This window comes from Gymnoscopelus microlampas (genome assembly GCF_963454915.1).
Source record: "Gymnoscopelus microlampas genome assembly, chromosome: 10".
Taxonomy (NCBI): domain Eukaryota; kingdom Metazoa; phylum Chordata; class Actinopteri; order Myctophiformes; family Myctophidae; genus Gymnoscopelus; species Gymnoscopelus microlampas.
The window spans coordinates 38398001-38416429 of NC_139947.1; the positions used below are offsets into that span (position 1 = coordinate 38398001).

The window sequence follows — 18429 nt, forward strand, 5'->3', positions numbered from 1 at the left end:
GGTCCTGCGATAAGAAAGCTATTCACTACTTTTATTATGCTCGACACGCACACTATGGGTGGTCTGTGTGAGACAGGGTTGACCTGGTTTGCAGGCCATAGAGCTGGATTAGGAAATATTGCTTTATGATGTGAATTCATGTTGCATGTCATGTTGCATTGAGTAGGTTAGAAAAAAAACTGTGGAGTCTGGGGGTTCGAATCCACCACAGTGCATCTGGCTTTGTCGAGTGTCTATACGAACAGAATTGGCCCATGTTCGGGCGGGAGGGGCGATATTTGTCACTGCACGTAATCCTACGGGCTGAGTGGCCCCTGTCAGCAGGGAGAGTTGGGTCTACGTCTGTACGTCCTCCCAGTGGGGGCTTCTCACTGGCAGGTGAGCCAGTAGGATACAACAGCAGTGACAACACACAGAACGGTGTGTGGGGAGGAATCAGTTGTCATAGCAACTAAATTGGGGAGGGAAAAAGGGGTAAAAATAAAAAAATGTAATGATGAAACAGTACAATACAATGAAGGTTTAGGGATCGGAGCATACACATGAAAGTAAGAACTAAAGAATGAATGAAAAGAAATAATGAACAGAAGTATGGCATAGTATGTAAGTGAGGTCAGAAAAGAAGATATAAAAGGAATTATGACGAAAAGAAAAAGCTTATAGAGGGATGAAACCGTAGGCTGATTTTGTAGCTTTTTCCAGTTCAGGTTAAAAACTAGAGCAGGCTAAAGACATGGCAGGCTGCATAAGGCAGGTACACTATGATGTAAGAAACGCAGTTGCAGCCAATCAAATGAATAAGGGCTGTGTTAGAATTAGGTGTGTCTATGCTTACACACTGGCACACCCATGGTTCTGGCCACATAAATATAACATACCAATTATTCATTTGATTAGCTGCAATAACATTGCATAAAAGCCTGCCATGTTTCAAAACTGCTTGAGTTTTTACCCTTAACCGGAAAACCGACTACAACCAAATAGGGTTTCATGGCCTTTTAAGACTTAAGACTTGAAGATCCCATTTTGATCTCAATGTTTAAAAGATGACCTGATTATTAAGAATGTACCGCAGTACCTTTGGGAAATGTAAGCCTGGCTGTAATAACCAGTAAACAAGGTTAATCATTCTACACATAAAAAGCTAAGATAGAATTTTCAGGGACTGGGATTCAGGGATTTATAAGGGTATGTATGATTTAGTACTTCTATGTTCTGCTGAAGTACTGATGAAATATGATATTGATGAATAAATTATACTGATGTGAACTTTTAATAACGTGTGATCCTCTCTGGGCTGTACAACTTAACATTTTTATTTTAGCCACACAAAGATGATATCAATCAATCAAGCCACATTTGGAGAAGAAGAGAAGTGGGTGTGGGCAGTATAAGTGTGATCCAGTCTGTCCGGTCTGCTTGTTTACAGAGTGACACTTCTAACCCAACATTGGTCCCTGTCTGGGAGCACAGTGTAAATGTTTGGATGTGTTTTATGCAGGCAGTATGTTGCATGTAAGCAAAGACACACGCACACACCCACACACAGCTTGTTCATTTTAAGTACAATTATATGTGGGCAGTGAAGCCCTGCAATCCTCCCTGACAGACAAACAGTGCTGAAGGCAGCCCACCACAAGCTTTGCCCTTCTTTTTTCTTTATCTTTTAGTTTTTTTACATAAAAAATCCATTCAGATCTTTTGAAACAGATGTGATCTGAATGCAAAATCATACTTTAGACTATGTCCTGCTTTAGAAGGTGAGGCTTTAATGTTGAATGCAGTCTCTGATGCCTTTGTGTGCCTTTCATTCATTTGATAAAAAACACCTGCAATACTCTGCAATGAAAGGCACCCTAATGTGATGTAAAACACTCTGGTCTTAAGGACCTTCATCATCAACTGGTTTCATTTGATATACTTGTCCACCTGTGCAAGTAAAAAGATGCATAGTCAAATCTAAAAAGCTACACTGTTAACTTATCCCCTTACGGATACATTTGGCACCATTTCTACTCTCTCAAGAGTTAGGATTCTGAGGATTTATGTCTTTATGTGCTGTGCAACATGTATTGTAGGTCTCATATATAAAGTATATATAATGTCAAATGGGAAAATATAACACTGTTCTCAACCACTGCGCTCTGACTCCTCTGGTGCGATATCCTCTTAGATCAACAATACTTTATAAAAGCAATGGGTTTCACTCAGAGTGGCAAGAGAACAAATGTTGTATAACATTGTGTATGGTTTCAAAGACAGTCACAATGCCAAAGAACAAGGCCAAACTGTGAAGTTGAACACTACTTGTGGCTTGTGTGCCAATCGGTTTGACAGACTATTAATAGCTCTGTGGAACTGCTAAGGGACTGTCTGTGTTTGTCTGTGGATTGTCATTCTCTAAGCTTTATGGGAATCAAAAACTAAAGGAATGTAGTGGTATAAAGAGTAGTATAACAAGATGCAGTGATAGGTGTTCTGGTGAAGCATTGTAACCTAATGCCTTTAATTTTCAATACAAATAATTTTGAATAGAATGTCATTAACGGATGACAATGTTTGATACGCATAGAAGACATTGTGCAGGAAAAGCATTGAGAATGTGCTCTGGATAGAGCGTTATAAAATCTGAAAATACATGAACATAAAATGTGATTGTTCTCAAATCCTCTGTCCTATAAAGTTTTATTTTCTTGAGAATTAAACTTTTAATTTCATTTTTGCTCTCTGAATGTCACAAATGTTTCCAGGAGGACTTGCAATTTTACAGTTCCCCATCAACTGTCAAGAAATAATTAATACTCTCCTAAAGTAAAAAACAGCCCTGATTCAGTTCACAACACTGAGATCAAGTTACACTGAGATCAAGTTTTACATTTAGGACCAGTTTAGGACCATTTTAAACACTTTCGACCTGGCCTATTTCAACACTATTTTGGGCATGTCACTATAGGTGTTTTTTTTTGTTTGTTTTTTCAAAACGTTTCAAGGAATTACCATGGAATGTCCCACGATGAAGACGGGCAGACCTGGGTAGCGAGCTTTCATCAGGTCAACATGCTGCAGGGAGTCCCTGACATACACCTGGAAGTCCTTTATGTTCATCCTGTCCCCTTCACTCTGTCCATGACCCACTGGATGGATGGAGAGAGAATAAATGAAAATAGATCATTAATTCATAAGAAATACTTAATTCAAAACAAAACACATTGTTAAACACACCCATGGGAGTGTGCATGCACGCACACACACATAAATAAATCAACAAACAGACGGAGAGAGAATAAAACATTTATGTACATTCATTAACAATAAAATGCAATGTATGAAAAACAAACAGCTAATCAAAACATATTGCTACACTCATATATGTATATGCACAAGCGCGCGCGCTCGCGCACACACACACACACACACACACACACACACACACACACACACACACACACACACACACACACACACACACACACACACACACACACACACACACACACAAACACACACACACACACGCAACTGAGAGAGAGAGAGAGAGAGAGAGAGAGAGAGAGAGAGAGAGAGAGAGAGAGAGAGAGAGAGAGAGAGAGAGAGAGAGAGAGAGAGAGACAGACAGACAGAGGGAGAGAAGATGAGATGATAAAATTAAGATGGAAAAAATAGGACAGAAAGAGAGAATGAGAAAAAAAATGTTTAACGAGGAGCAGGGAATGAGGAGGGGGGTGAGAGCAAGTGGGAGAAGAGAGAGGATGAGGGAAAAGGGAAGAGACAGAAGGACAGATTAAGGAGAGAGAGATGTTTGAGTGGGATTACCTTACCGCATCTCATCTTCTTTGGCTGTCTATTGTACATTTGAGATGCATGTTCATTGTGTGTGTGTGTGTGTGTGTGTGTGTGTGTGTGTGTGTGTGTGTGTGTGTGTGTGTGTGTGTGTGTGTGTGTGTGTGTGTGTGTGTGTGTGTGTGTGTGTGTGTGTTTGTGTGTGTGTGTGTGTGATCAAGTCAACAACCGCTTTTATTCGCACAAATGTGAATGTAAGTGCATGTCTGTCATTTCCTAGATCATTCTTCTGTAAGGGTGTGTGTGTGTGTGTGTGTGTGTGTGTGTGTGTGTGTGTGTGTGTTTGTAGGTGTGTATAGAGGAGTATTAGTACGTACTGTACATGTACTGTATAAGAATGTGTGTGCATTCCTGCATATATCAAGTGGTGTGTTTGTGCACAAATATCTGTGCATGCATGCGGTAATGTGTGCCTATAGAAATAGTGTGTGTGTGTGTGTGTGTGTGTGTGTGTGTGTGTGTGTGTGTGTGTGTGTGTGTGTGTGTGTGTGTGTGTGTGTGTGTGTGTGTGTTTGCCATAGCAGTGGCTGAGAGGTGAGGTGAGTTACCATGGCGACAATACGACACTTAAACATTCACAACATGTGCAGTTCACGCATTCTCTCTTTGGCCATCTATCTTTCTATCTGTCTCTCTAGCTGTTGTTTACTCCTCCCTCCCTCATCCTCTGTCATTCACTCCTGCATGTCGCCCATCTCTAACTCTCTCACACATGCATTCACGGCTGCACACCATTTCCCATTTTCTAACCCTCTATTTCTCTCTCTCGACCACAACCTTAAGCACAAACATGAAAACACACACGTTTCCATTACTATACATGGGAGGATATCAACATTTTAGGATAGCAATTTTATAAATACCATTTAAAAATATGTTGTGTGCCAAAAAAAGCTTATCTACAAGCTCACAATGTGTTGCGCTACCATGCATTGTGAGCATGTAGATCTACTATTTTGGTGTGCTATACCAACGTGCAACTAAGTATAAATCACCATAACTCCAACCCTAACCACAACCCTTAAATGTCTAATCCTACCCCCAACCTGAATCTTTTAGGGTGGCCGTAACTTAATGGGTAGAGAGAGGTCGTCTGGTAATCAGTAGGTCACCGGTTCGCCTCCCAGCCCTCGTCTATGTGTCGCAAGTGTCTTCGAGCAAGACACTTCTGCTCCCCCACGCGCACTCATCATATTCACCTGAGCAGCAATCAACTGGGTGAAGCTGAAAAACCTGAATTTCCCCCGTGGTATTAATAAGGCAATCAAAACATTTATAAATGAGTAATATTATCCTAATTGTAACCGTGAACTCAAAAACATATTTTTAAAACATAAGTAACACACATCTATTTATAAATTATACTACAGTTGTGGGACCTCACAAGTTTAGTAATACAAATACCCCTCCCCCCACACACACACCATTGTGTGTGCGTGTGTGTGTGCGTGCGTGTGTGCGTGCGTGTTTGTGTTTGTGTGTGTGTGTGGGGGGGGGGTGGGGTTCCTCCAGGTCAATACTTCAGCCAGCATCACTGCTGAAATCAATGTACTGTACAAGAAGGCAGTAGTGATGAATGAACCAGCATGAACTGTGATCAATATGGACTATGACCACCAACACTCATCCATACATCCTGGTAGAGACACTATTATTCTGTACAAAACACACAAACAAACACACACACATCAAACCACAAGCCCTCTTGCTCTCAGTCCCTTTCACACACACAGAGAGAGACACACACACACACACACACACACACACACACACACACACACACACACACACACACACACACACACACACACACACACACACACACACACACACACACACACACACACACAGTGGTGAATGCAGTTCCTCTCTCTATCAAATCTGCAGGGTGAAAAGCAATTGCTGGTGGTTAATCCTCCCCACAGGGATTCCATTAAGCCCTGAGTCGAAACAGTTCTCCGCCAGCGACAGCCGTTCTTCTAAAAACAACGACAACATGTCCTGGAGCCTCTGTTATGTTTTAATTCTACCACAGTGAAAACAAGAAAAGTTCTCCACCAGACTGGGTTGCCTACCCAGGGCCCACAAACTTTGTTAAGGGCTTTTCAGACGGCAGGCGTTCAGCCAAAACTGATCACAATCCAGCGTTTGTCGCGGGAAAATTTCACGGGATCGTACCCGCTTCCCGTTCCTCCCTTCACATTGACCGCGCCTCCCAAATAGTCACTCGCCTCGCATTGAAAATGCATTAGTAGGCGCGTCAATCTCTCCCCGTCTGAAATGCCTTTTAGGCAGTCATAGCCAATTGGAATGGAATCTGAATATTTTTACTTATATAGTTTGATCACATGACTCCAAAGATAATGTTTAACAGTTTGTGTGAGTTTTGGACAATGTAGTAACAAAAAGTGTGTTTTGAAGAAAACTCAAAATACCGGAAAATCTTGTCAGGCAGAAATGGGCGTGGCGTCTATCGGGAGTTGCGTCATGAGCCACGGAATTCAGGGAAATTGACTGTGCGACGTACAGTTCAAGAGTTAAAGGCCAAAACATGAAAGGCCCTGTTATAGCCCCACCATGAGGCCGATTTGAAAGAGGTAGATGTTCTTCCTTGGCCTACTGAGAGTGTGCGTGCAAAGTTTTACACCCATCAGTCCAACGGTGCCGCAGATTAGCTGCTCACAGACACACGGACATACTGACAGACAGTCTCCGTCAAGAGAGGGACTGATCCCCTTGTGTGAACTGTTCCATTTAAAATTTTCCATCTGTTCAAATGAAGATGTAGAGTTTAGAATTCCACATCATCATTTTTCAATTTTCTTTAGTTCTCCCCGCGTTAATCAACTGACATTGGGGGACAAAGTGGTACTTGATCAAGTCTTTTGATGTAGTGTGATGTTAATCTAATCAAATTGGGCTGAGCCCAGTGTAATTTCCAGAACAAGGTTTATTGGAGGTTTACCTTTTCATTGAGGGATATACTGTACAACTCAAGACACACACACACACACACACACACACACACACACACACACACACACACACACACACACACACACACACACACACACACACACACACACACACACACACACACACACACACACACACACACAACTGTGTGTGGATTCTGTGTGTTGTTCGAGTGAGCTAATGAACAGATGATTTTGACGTCATTGTAAGCCATTGTGTTATGATACAAATCTTATCTCTGGCTTTCACTGGACAAATACAAGTCTACAGTAACAAAAACAACATCCAAGCAACCCCTAACAAACGGAACACAAACATGCACACCTAGTTAAACCTCAGTGCTATCTCCCCTCTTCCTCCATAACAACCTGACCAATCAAACATTTCTCATCACTTAAAACCTTAAATTCCCTGATAATTAACACACTTTCTTTGAGCTTTTTATCTGCAGACAAAAGTCAGTAACACATTGAATCATTATCTGTTTTCCACTAATTAAGTGGTGTGTAAGAATTCACAAATGTTCTGCGAAGGGAAAACTTAAAAAGAATTTAAAGATTCCATGAGTGGATCATTATTATCATTATTTGTTAAAATAAGTGTTAAATAGCTCTATATTCTGATAGTAATCATTGCTATAGAGTGTTTAAGTAATGGGGGTCTACCCGTCTCTCCAGCTTAGAAAACACAAAATGCATTTTCAGTTTGGGATACCAATTTTATCCAATCAGGAGAGAGAACTCGTTCAGGATACAGGATAAACAACTGAAATTGGAAGTGATGACATAAAGAAATAAGCAGACCATTTTTTAACTGCAACATTATCAAATTGAAGCTGACAAATGGGTACTCTCTCCTGATTGGATGAAATTGGCCATCCAGCTGAAAATGCATTTTCTGTTTATTAAAGAGCTGGAGAGATGGGGAGACCCCTGTTAATGACCAAACACTCTATAGCAATGAATATAGGGCTAACTTTTGGTTTTAACCCACAAATATCACTTACTCTACCTTTAACTACTGAATGTATAAGTGTAGTGATTTATTTTTCTCTCTGCATTATTCTATTTAAAAAAAAATGTAAGCTTTCTAAGCCAGAGATTCTGCACAGCACAACAATACTTGAGCTGTCAAAGCATTATAAAATGTTAAGATTTCAATATTCAATATATACTGTGCTGCATTATGATGTATAGCAGGATAGGACGTTGCAGTAGAGGCTGGTGAATGATGTTTCTCTAGCATCCATTTTGGCAGGTGTCCAACTGTTATGTTCAACTTCTTGTCTAAACCAATTTGGGAGGTAAAACAGAGACAACTGACAACAGAAAAACCAGCTACTGTGTCTGCTGATGAAACAGTATGAAAGTGAGCAAAGAGAGAGGAGACAGAGAATGGAAGGCAGACAGAGGAGAGACACAGACAGACAGACAGACAGACAGACAGACAGACAGACAGACAGACAGACAGACAGACAGACAGACAGACAGACAGACAGACAGACAGACAGAGAGGGGGCAGAGTCTACAAGGAGCTGTTCTAGTTTTCCATGGTGACATTTGCAGAGTCACAAACAAAGCCAGGCTCCACGAGTCATCAGCCGCCCCCACTGAAAATGCCAATGCATCTAATATTATCAGATTCACATCATAATCTTTTTCTTGTTCTCTCCTTATGTACAGAGAAATGATCACAGAGCATGACTGTACAATCATTTTCATTCAACCCCTGGCACAGCATTGAACTCCTGGGAGGTGTCCAGGAAATCCATACTCTTCCACTGTTGGCAGCGAAGCGCTTCTAGATTAACTGTCGACCGTCTTTGTTAAAGGAACACAGTAAGTGTAGATGAATGGTTTTTGAGTGTGAGCTTTTTATACCAAACCAGTCAGGTTGGTTCTCAAGAGGTTGTGTTTCAGCACCCCTCTGTGAGGGTCAAGTTTGGGTTTCAGTGAAATGGGAGCAAAAGTAGATCTAGTCACCTTGCCATTGTTTGAACTTAAGCTCCTCAACTAAAACAAGTGAGAAGATTGCCATGTAGATGCATTACACACGCACGTGCACGCGCACGCACGCACGCACACACACACACACACACACACACACACACACACACACACACACACACACACACACACACACACACACACACACACACACACACACACACACACACACACACACACACACACACACACACACACACACACACACACACCAAGGCTCACATCTGCCCTTAAAAGTAGATGTGTGAACTGGAATAATATATTATAAGCAGTGTGAGTAAAGATTACAACCTACTTCTGCCCCCCCCCCCTGCATACAGCTATACTTTGAGCCAATCTCTGTTTGAATCATCACATGTCAAGTGGGAGAAAGGTGAACAACACTGAAAAACGTTACGACGATAAGTAGGTAAGAGGTACGATAGACCAGTGGTTCTCGTCACGTCAAGGACTCCCAAATGAACAAACCTTTTTTTTTAATAGCCAGTGTATAGGGCTATTTAACACACACACACACACACACACACACACACACACACACACACACACACACACACACACACACACACACACACACACACACACACACACACACACACACACACACACACACACACACACACACACACACACACACAGTGGAAGAACAAGAGAGCCTTTTACCTAATTAATTTTCATAAGAAGGCTTAGTTTTTCAGCTATTAATGATGCATAAAGCTTTATATCAGAGGAGAACAGAAAGAGAAGAATTGCTGCTGCTCTTTGAAGCACTACTATCGTACTTGGACGGTGTGTTGTGAGTCAGTGTGTCTGAAACTCCATGTCCTTGTCCTTTTGCATGTTTTTGTTCTTTGCATAGTTTTCTTCTCTTATGAGTCTGAGCCTGTTTGTCTGTTTATGTGTGTGCATGCATACTTTGTGCATGTGTGTGATTGTATGTCAGTGCGTGCGTGCGTGCGTATGTGCTTGCATGCGTGCGTGTCACTCACCATGGTCATGTGCGAACACAAACAGTGACAGTTCCTTCAGTCTCTGTGCAATCTCATCATACGGTCCACAATGCTCTCCTGCCCCGTGGGCCACATAGACCAGAGCCCTGAGAGGAGAGAAATAATGAGCAAAGTTAATCCAAGTGCGGTACTTACAAACAAACAAAGCAACACACACACTAGAAAAAGAAAATGTCTTGGTGGAGTTTATCAAGGCAGAGGCAGAGACAGCTCCTGTCAGTGCAGGACCGGTTGATTATTATAGTTAACTAAAAAGAAGACTAAAACTAAACAAAAAAATAGATGCAAATTATTTGGTTAATTGAAACTAAATTAAAACTAAATTTCTAAAACCATTTAATTTAACTAAACGGAAATCAAACACCAAATCGGAAAACTAAATAAAAACTAAAACCAATGGATATTTCAATACGGTAATATGGTACGCAAAGTCTAAATATCAGGAGACTGGATGAGAGATGGTGGAACTGTGGAATAGTTTGGAGGGGCAGGAGAACATGCAAAAGTGTGAATGATTCAGGCAAGGATTGGGACATCAACTTCAAACAGTAGTTGCAACTGTTGACAGGTGGGAGATGTTATGGGAAGTTTATGGGATAGCATAGATCTTTAAGGTATTTGACACCAACAACCAGGTCCAGTGCAAAAATGAGAATGATAAAATGCAAAGATATTCAGTGAATGGATCTTTTAATTGCAGAAGAACAAACATTTTATATTCAGTAGGCAAACTTCTGAACTGCATTAACTTTAAAAGACCATACGGACATCATTTTATGCCAGTGTCTATTCACATCTTTGGCCACATATTGTACATAAACACAGGCCATTTTCCCATTAATGTTTTATTTTTAGATTTCATATTTGTTTACATTTTCTCCTGAGTTACCTGTATTAAAACGTTACCAAATGTGCCTTAATAATTGAGTCAATATTATCTAAACATCATTGAATGGTCATGGATGTAATGGATATGAATCATGGACGCTTGAGTTTTGTTCATAAATCAATCTGTTCTCCAGGGACTATTTTTGTCTAGACTTTTCAAATCAATCTGTGTTTTAAAATGTATTAAAACACAAAGATAATATAATAATGATGGATTACCTACTTATCTCAAGTCTCTGCAAGTTTATTTTCATACCGTACTGAAATTGGCTTCATGGAAAACCAAACAAACCACGGCATACTTTGGAAAATGGTTGACAGCAATGTAAAGTATATGCAGTATGTCGTAGTCAGTGGGCTGAATGAAAAATACAAGAAAAGTGCACTCTTCGGAGCACTGGTCTCCGCCAGGCCGGGCTGCCTACCCAGGGCCCGCAAACTTTTGAAAGCATATTAGCATAAAAGTGGCGGAAAATCTAATCTGGCATAAATGGCCGAGCATATATGGGGAGTTGTAAAGATTTTAATCTGACATGGTGGAGATAGCAAAGGACAAGGTGAAAACAAAGGACATGGTTATTAGTCTTAGGGAGCCTCAAAACAGACCAATACCTCCTCTTAGGAAGGTATTAGACAAGATCCTGCACAAGTTCAGTTCATGCTGAAAAAGGCTCAGCCAAGGGTTCATTATCTAAGTATCGCCAAACGAGCACGGCTCCCCTAGTCCCCATTGATGTGCTGACCCAGATATATACGTGACCTTTATCAAACCAGTCCTTTAATACGCTTCTCCTGTTTGGTCTGGCCTCCCAAAACACTTGACCCAGGATTTGGAAAGTCTGTAGAGAAGGTGCTGCCACATCATTGGGATACTAACTGATTCCTTCCCTAACCCTGGAGATGAGTAGGGCAGAGGCCACTCGCCTATAAGCATAATACAACTCTCCTGCATCCTGTATAGCCAGAGATTAAGGACAACATCCATCTGTTTATCCATACATTCCACCACACCCCTGTTTTCATAGCCCATGTAACTAGGAACAGATTCAGAGGAAATCTATCAAAATGCAGCTCACCGGAACACAAAGAAAACATGCATTCATACAGTCATCGAAGCTCATCTGAGGATAGGAGAATAGATCACGGAGCAAAAATATTAATCCGATTCCCATGCATTTTTGAGCGGTGTAGCCGCTCCTATAAGTGGGGTTGGGACACCTCATTAGTACACCCTTCGCTGTACTGTGATTGGCTCATAATAGCACACCCCTCTACATTAGTACACTCCTAGCTGTGCTGTGATTGGCTGACTCTATTGGCTGACTCTATTCAGCACTGTGATTGGCTAGCGAGACACATGATGAAATGAATAACCTATAAATAGGACTATGCACTTAAAAAAAAAAAACTTTAAAAAAAAAGTGAGCTTCCATCACTGTGATGACCACACCGCTCACTACACACTGGGTGTGATTTTTATTATGAAACAATAAGTCTAACATCTGAACATTACACTAACACAATACAGCAGCATAAGACTGTGGTGCTCTGTCCTGTCCTGTCCGGAATCAGGAATCAGGTGACTCTCCAGGTCGTGGTTTGGCTCTCTAGTAATGTTGACAATAAAGTTCATTCTGCTACTGCTTTGTGTGACCCTTTGGGTGAAAAAACAAATACATAATTGTCAGGGTCAACCCTCTAGTGTAAACATAGATGTTATTATACTAAAACCAAGGAGAGGAGTGGTGAAACTAAGAATACGTTTATGTCCTGGCTTGACAAAAGCACAGGAAGTTGTGTGATTTATATGATTGCTACAGTCCTACAAGTCCAGTGACTTCCAACCATTTACAGGTGCAATTTCTTTTGCTCATATGAAACCTAAAACGCTACGTTATTATCTTTGACATTTAAAAGCCACAAAATGCAGCTACTACTGTGGCCCAAAACACCTTCCAACACCTTCTGTCTGTGAGCCTACTATCAGACCCGTGCTGAACTGATATCAGCTATCACACCCCTGAAGAACTGAGATCAGTGGTACCAATGTTATAAAAAAAAAAAAAAACTATTTAGACAGGACAGTAGAGAGAGGGAAGAACATGCAACACGGGTCTACAGTCGGAATTGAACCCACTTCATATTCAGCAAAAGTGTTTTTTCTTATACTGTATCATATTTTTTACCCTGTATCATATGTTGTTGTTATTGTTATTGTTAGCACAGTCTCGGAGCATGTCACACCAACGCTGTTTGTACTTGTATGAATGAGTGACTTCCACAGTGTGTATAAGCAAACTGTTGCAAACTGTACTACATATTGTACAATTGTACAGTTCCAACACTTGAGTGTTTTTTGTGCTATTTGGGCTACACATTCTCCTGTAGATCCCGTGTTAATTTAACACAAAAGAGTGTAAAAATGGACCCACATGCACCCATTTTTGTAAACATTTTTTTACAGTCATTTAGTTTTCAAACAAAGTAAAATCCACAAGGTAAAAATATTCAGTGTTCAATTAACTGTTACTGTTGTTATAGTGTTCATGTAACAATCGTCCCAAATGGACCCATTTGGGGCGATTGGTACACTCTCATTTAAGTGAACATTTTACTGTGCAGTGGTGGGGATATGCAGCACTTCAACAATACCACTCCTCAGCCAACTCCATACAGCCTCCCACCCACGCATACACACACGCACACACACACACACACACACACACACACACACACACACACACACACACACACACACACACACACACACACACACACACACACACACACACACACACACACACACACACACACACACACACACACACACACACACACAGAGAGAGAGCACAGGCAGAATGAAGAGGAGAACGGCATAGAGGGATAACAGAGACATAAATGCGCGTGCAAATACACACTCACGCACACACGCACGCACGCACGCACACACACACCACATTAAAATGCAAATGTGAGTGTAGATGCACAAAACATCTCTGTAGTGCTGAAACCTTTCTGCAACACAAAGCCTTCAGGAGACGGCTAAAAGCTCCAATCATCACTGGAAGACCATTAGCCTCAATGTATTCAGCGACAGAACTCAGAGAAATGATACAGGATGAAAGAGAGAGAGAGAGGAGGCTGAGAGAAGAATAAGGAGAGTTGCGGTTCATCAAGCTTCATTAGTAAATCATTTAGTTCCCGGTCCTCTCCTCCTCCTCTCTCTCTCTCTCTCCTCTTATAAATCCAGAGACTGTGGCTCATGCTGTCTCCACACATGCTGTCTGTGTGTGTCGTTGGTGGTTTGTGTAATATGCGTGTACAGTACATGCAACTGTGCAACTGTGCAACTGTGCGTGCGTGCGTGCGTGCGTGCGTGCGTGCGTGCGTGCGTGCGTGCGTGCGTGCGTGCGTGCGTGCGTGCGTGCGTGCGTGTGTGTGTATGTGTGAAAGACTGTCTTTGTGTGACTGTGATGTACATGGGTCAGTAGAACTTCTATGAGCCAAACTCAGTGCCATGTAAGGAACACTGTGTGACACAGCCTGGGGGTAGAGAGTTATAGTGTGACGAGGCTAATTTGTTCTCTCACTCTTTCAGCTCTTTAACTGATCTTTCTCAATGTATGTCTTTCTGTCTCTCTCCAGCTTCCTCATTGCTTCTTTCAGTTTCTCTCATACTCTTCACATTGTCTTCTTTCTACCTGTACCTCTCCCTCACAGACATCTCCATTTACTACATCATTCTCTCTCTCTCTCTCTCTCTCTCTCTCTGATGTCACTACTTTTAATTCAATTACCACTACTCTCTATTTCTCTGACACTTTTCCCTCTCGCTCTGTTTGCTCTAATTATTACAACTATCAGTTTTTGCTCCCGAACTTCCTCCACCCTCTTTTACTCCTTCTCCCTGCCTCTCATTAACTCTCTCCATCTCTCCCCCCACCCCCACCACCTCGCATGGGAACTGGAAACCAGTCCATCTCCCAGGATGTTTTCCTCTCCGAAAAGCCGCGGCAAACAGCCATTCTTATTACAACCCAGCCATAACAGCCGAAAGAACCACACACACGCACGCACACACATGCACACACACACACGAACGCACACACACAGGCACGCACACGCACACACACACACACACACACACACACACACACACACACACACACACACACACACACACACACACACACAGGGGTGGGTTGTTTTGGGGGCATAGACCTACTAGCCTGAGCCAAAGCCATACTTGGTAGCTGCAGAGCCTAAAACCAAGCCAAGACGTTAATCCCCTTAACAAGATGCTGAATGGACACTCCCATGCTTAATTCAACTCCCTCACTGTGCCAAACACCAGAGGCCCCTAGCCTCCTACATTAAGTACCTTCCATAAAGTGGAACAAAAGACGGCCTGCATTTCTCAGTTGGACTGACCCTGAAAAAAACACTCATTGTGTGTTAATGAATTATCGCCTAATTATTTTCTTAAGGATTATCTCTGCTTTACTGAGAGTGGAGTAGACTGGGATCAACTTGTTTTGCAGAATTCTGATCCGGTCTAGAGCGGATATAACTTTGTGTCATCAGACAAACCCCGGAAACCCCTCGGCCAGAGGCGTTATGATTTGAATAGTTTGGTATAATCGTTTCGTCTGGTATAATAATCTCTTGGTAAAATATACTACTTGATTCGGGGAGAACAAAAATAATGCAGTGCCAACCGGAAACCACTTTCTAGATTTATAGAGTAGGCGTGGCCTAGACCGGATCACAGTGGTCAGATGGAATGAAAACAAGGCTTTCCTCCATGTGGGAAGTCTGGTGACGCGGGGTTAACAGTGGAGTGGGACAGCATGGAGGGGCCACGCAGTGGGGAGATGCCATGTGAAACTGATCATAAGCTTAATTCCACCCCATGACGGCGCTGGTAAAGCCACTGGCACAACCAACCTTAAAGAAACACCGACTGTCCCTTGAACTGAAAACCACACAGTAAAAGAAAATCCTTAAGGGTCAATGTGTACATTTTAAGAGATTAATTAACCAAATGAACCCTAGCATTCCTATTCTGGGAATGTCTAGCAAAAATAGAATAACATTCGGGGGAAAATAGAAGAACATTTTAACTATTTGACATACAAGGAACTGGGAACTTACAAAGGGACTAACAAAACACCAGGAACTGGCTACTGGTGCTGAGTTCCACTCTTTTATGATTTTTCTCAAGCCTTAACCACGTGTTGCTACAAGTGAGTTTCACAGGTTGACAGTTTCACAGATACAGAGCTCTCCATATATGGGCACAAAAGGGACACAGACAGACGGGTTAGCTTGTAGGTCTGCTATTTTCAAAAGATTCTCATACATTTTATACATTTGAAAACTTGAAAGGGGACATTCTGCATAATGAGTACTTTCTACTTTTGGTACTTTAAGCACATTTTGATACCAGTACTTTTGTACTTTTACTCAAGTCAATTTTGAAATCCAGACTTTTACTTGTCAGAGTATTTCTACATTGCAGTATTGATACTTTAACTTAAGTAAAACAAATACTAGAGTATAATAGAGTACTTTTTCCACCACTGCCTCTTATCTTCCTGCCCTCCACTGAGAGGAGAAATCTCAGTGTGATGGAAATGTCTTTCACATGGGACTCGCATGCTTATTTAGTCCAAATACATTTCACTAGCATTGAAAGTTGATGTTCTCATCCAAGGAACCAAGTTATTTATGTGTGCACTAGTAATGTTCCCAGTACCACAGGCTGTGACAGATGAAAAGAAAATATCACTTATTTTTTGGACTCAGTTCAGTGACTTAACCACTGTCCTAAGTGGTGTGCTTACATACTTCATAACAAGAAAGATTTATTCTCTGGTACAAAGTCAAACAATCACAGCGGTCAAATATTCTACTCTTTTACCATGTGTTACATATATTTACATTTCCTAACATAAGTGATTCATCTGCCATTTTGGAATGTGAATGTTGCTTAAGGGTAGAATTCATCCATGAGTACAACTGCTAGAAGTATCTGAAAGGAAATTGTTGACAGGCTGTCTCATTCTTTTAATATTTTTCCAAAATGGCTGCTCATTTTTAGGGGACATTTTAAAATGTCCCATCTCTTCCCATTTGAACTGGGTTTTTGTTATTTGAGGTAACGTCTTATACTCTTCGGTGCTGAATTAGCAACATTTCAAGCTGGTGAGTAGGATCACAATGTCTAACATTAACACTATCCAAACTGTGGAGTGACCAGAGTTTATGAGTTTGTCCTTGAGGCAGAAAGTGCCTGAAACATGAATACAGCGGAACTGACTGATGTTAAGTTTGTGACCACATGTCACACAAAATTATGGATACAGATCTTTCATTATTATGCTCCATCTCCCATTGTGCAAGTGCACAACTTTGTTTACTGACAACAAGGGGAAGTAACAGAGAGATGGAAAGATGGTTTAGGTAAATCATTTTCCATTTACACTGTTGAACTGTTGTCAATATAGTATCTCAATGTTGTATTATTCAAATCATTCAAATACTTATCTATCATATTGGAGAGCTGGCCTACCAGCCAATAGACCTCATGCGTTAAAATCTCAAACCATATCCTTGCTTTCTAAACATGGCTTCCTGTATCACTTCTCTGTGCTGTTATGTTGTGAGAAACGCCCTGGGTGGGGTAGACACCCCTGGGTCTTCTCAAACACTATTCCTCATGAATCAACATTGATATTATATGCAAAAACGTATGATAAAATGAATACATGAACGACTCCAACAGAGTTCAATACATCCACAGGTTCATTGCAGGTTAGGCGATGCAAGTTAGTCCAAGGCTAAGCTGGTCCACAAAAGCAACGGCCGAGCACCTCAAAGCCCTTATATTTATACCTACTGATGACTGTTTCACAATCATCTGACATTTTGCTGAGGTCAGTATATGTTTTATAAAAGGAAGTAGTCTGCACACTGGAAATACTGAAAAAGTTCTGCAGTATTTTATTGCGTCAACGTTTCGATCACTTAGATCTTCATCAGGACATGTGCGTATACGTCCTGATGAAGATCTAAGTGATCTAAGTGAAAAAGCTGAGCTTTTTCAGTATTTCCAGTGTGCAGACTCTACTTCCTTTTGTGATACTGCTGCTTGTCTTGCACCTGGGCCATGGATGTGCGTGCACTACCTTCTTCATGCAGTATATGTGTTATGCCTGATTTATCCTAAGTTGCACGCTGGTGTCGCTCACTAAAAATAGCAGATCTACAACCTCACAACAAAGCATTGTGAGTTTGTAGATAACCTGTTATTGTTATTATTCAACTTTGTCATAGGTCAAAAACATAAATGGCACCACTATGTATTCCATTAATATAGGAATCATGCACTCTTCACCATATCTCTGGACCAAGGTCAATAACATAATGTCCATGTATTCCACACTCAACAGGTTTTCAGACTTAGATTGTCAACTCCCTATACGTTTATCATTGTCGGTATCATTGTCTCTTGTTCAGTTTCCGCATAGAAACTGAACTTTACTTAACTCTTACGTCTGAATTGTACTTAGTTGTGCGCTGGTGTTGTGTCAGTGTGTACTGTAGCACTGCAATGTGTTGAGAGCTTGTAGATCATACAATCTACTGGTTGTACTGTGCATTACAAAAAGTATATGTTATCTAGTCCACACTGTCTGATCACAGTC

At 41.3% G+C, this 18429-nt stretch overlaps 1 protein-coding gene across 3 annotated transcripts in view; it reads right to left on the bottom strand.

Moving 5' to 3' along the window:
* The window catches only part of mgll (monoglyceride lipase), a gene marked incomplete at its 5' end in the record, with an annotated part of 43318 nt that overhangs the window by 11706 nt on the left and 13183 nt on the right, over positions 1–18429 (bottom strand). For all 3 annotated transcript variants that reach the window (XM_084069359.1, XM_084069358.1, XM_084069357.1), the window contains 2 exons: positions 2998–3134; positions 9812–9918. In XM_084069359.1, coding sequence (XP_083925485.1) covers positions 2998–3134; positions 9812–9918 — 244 coding nt within the window. The remainder of the gene's footprint in view (positions 1–2997; positions 3135–9811; positions 9919–18429) is intronic.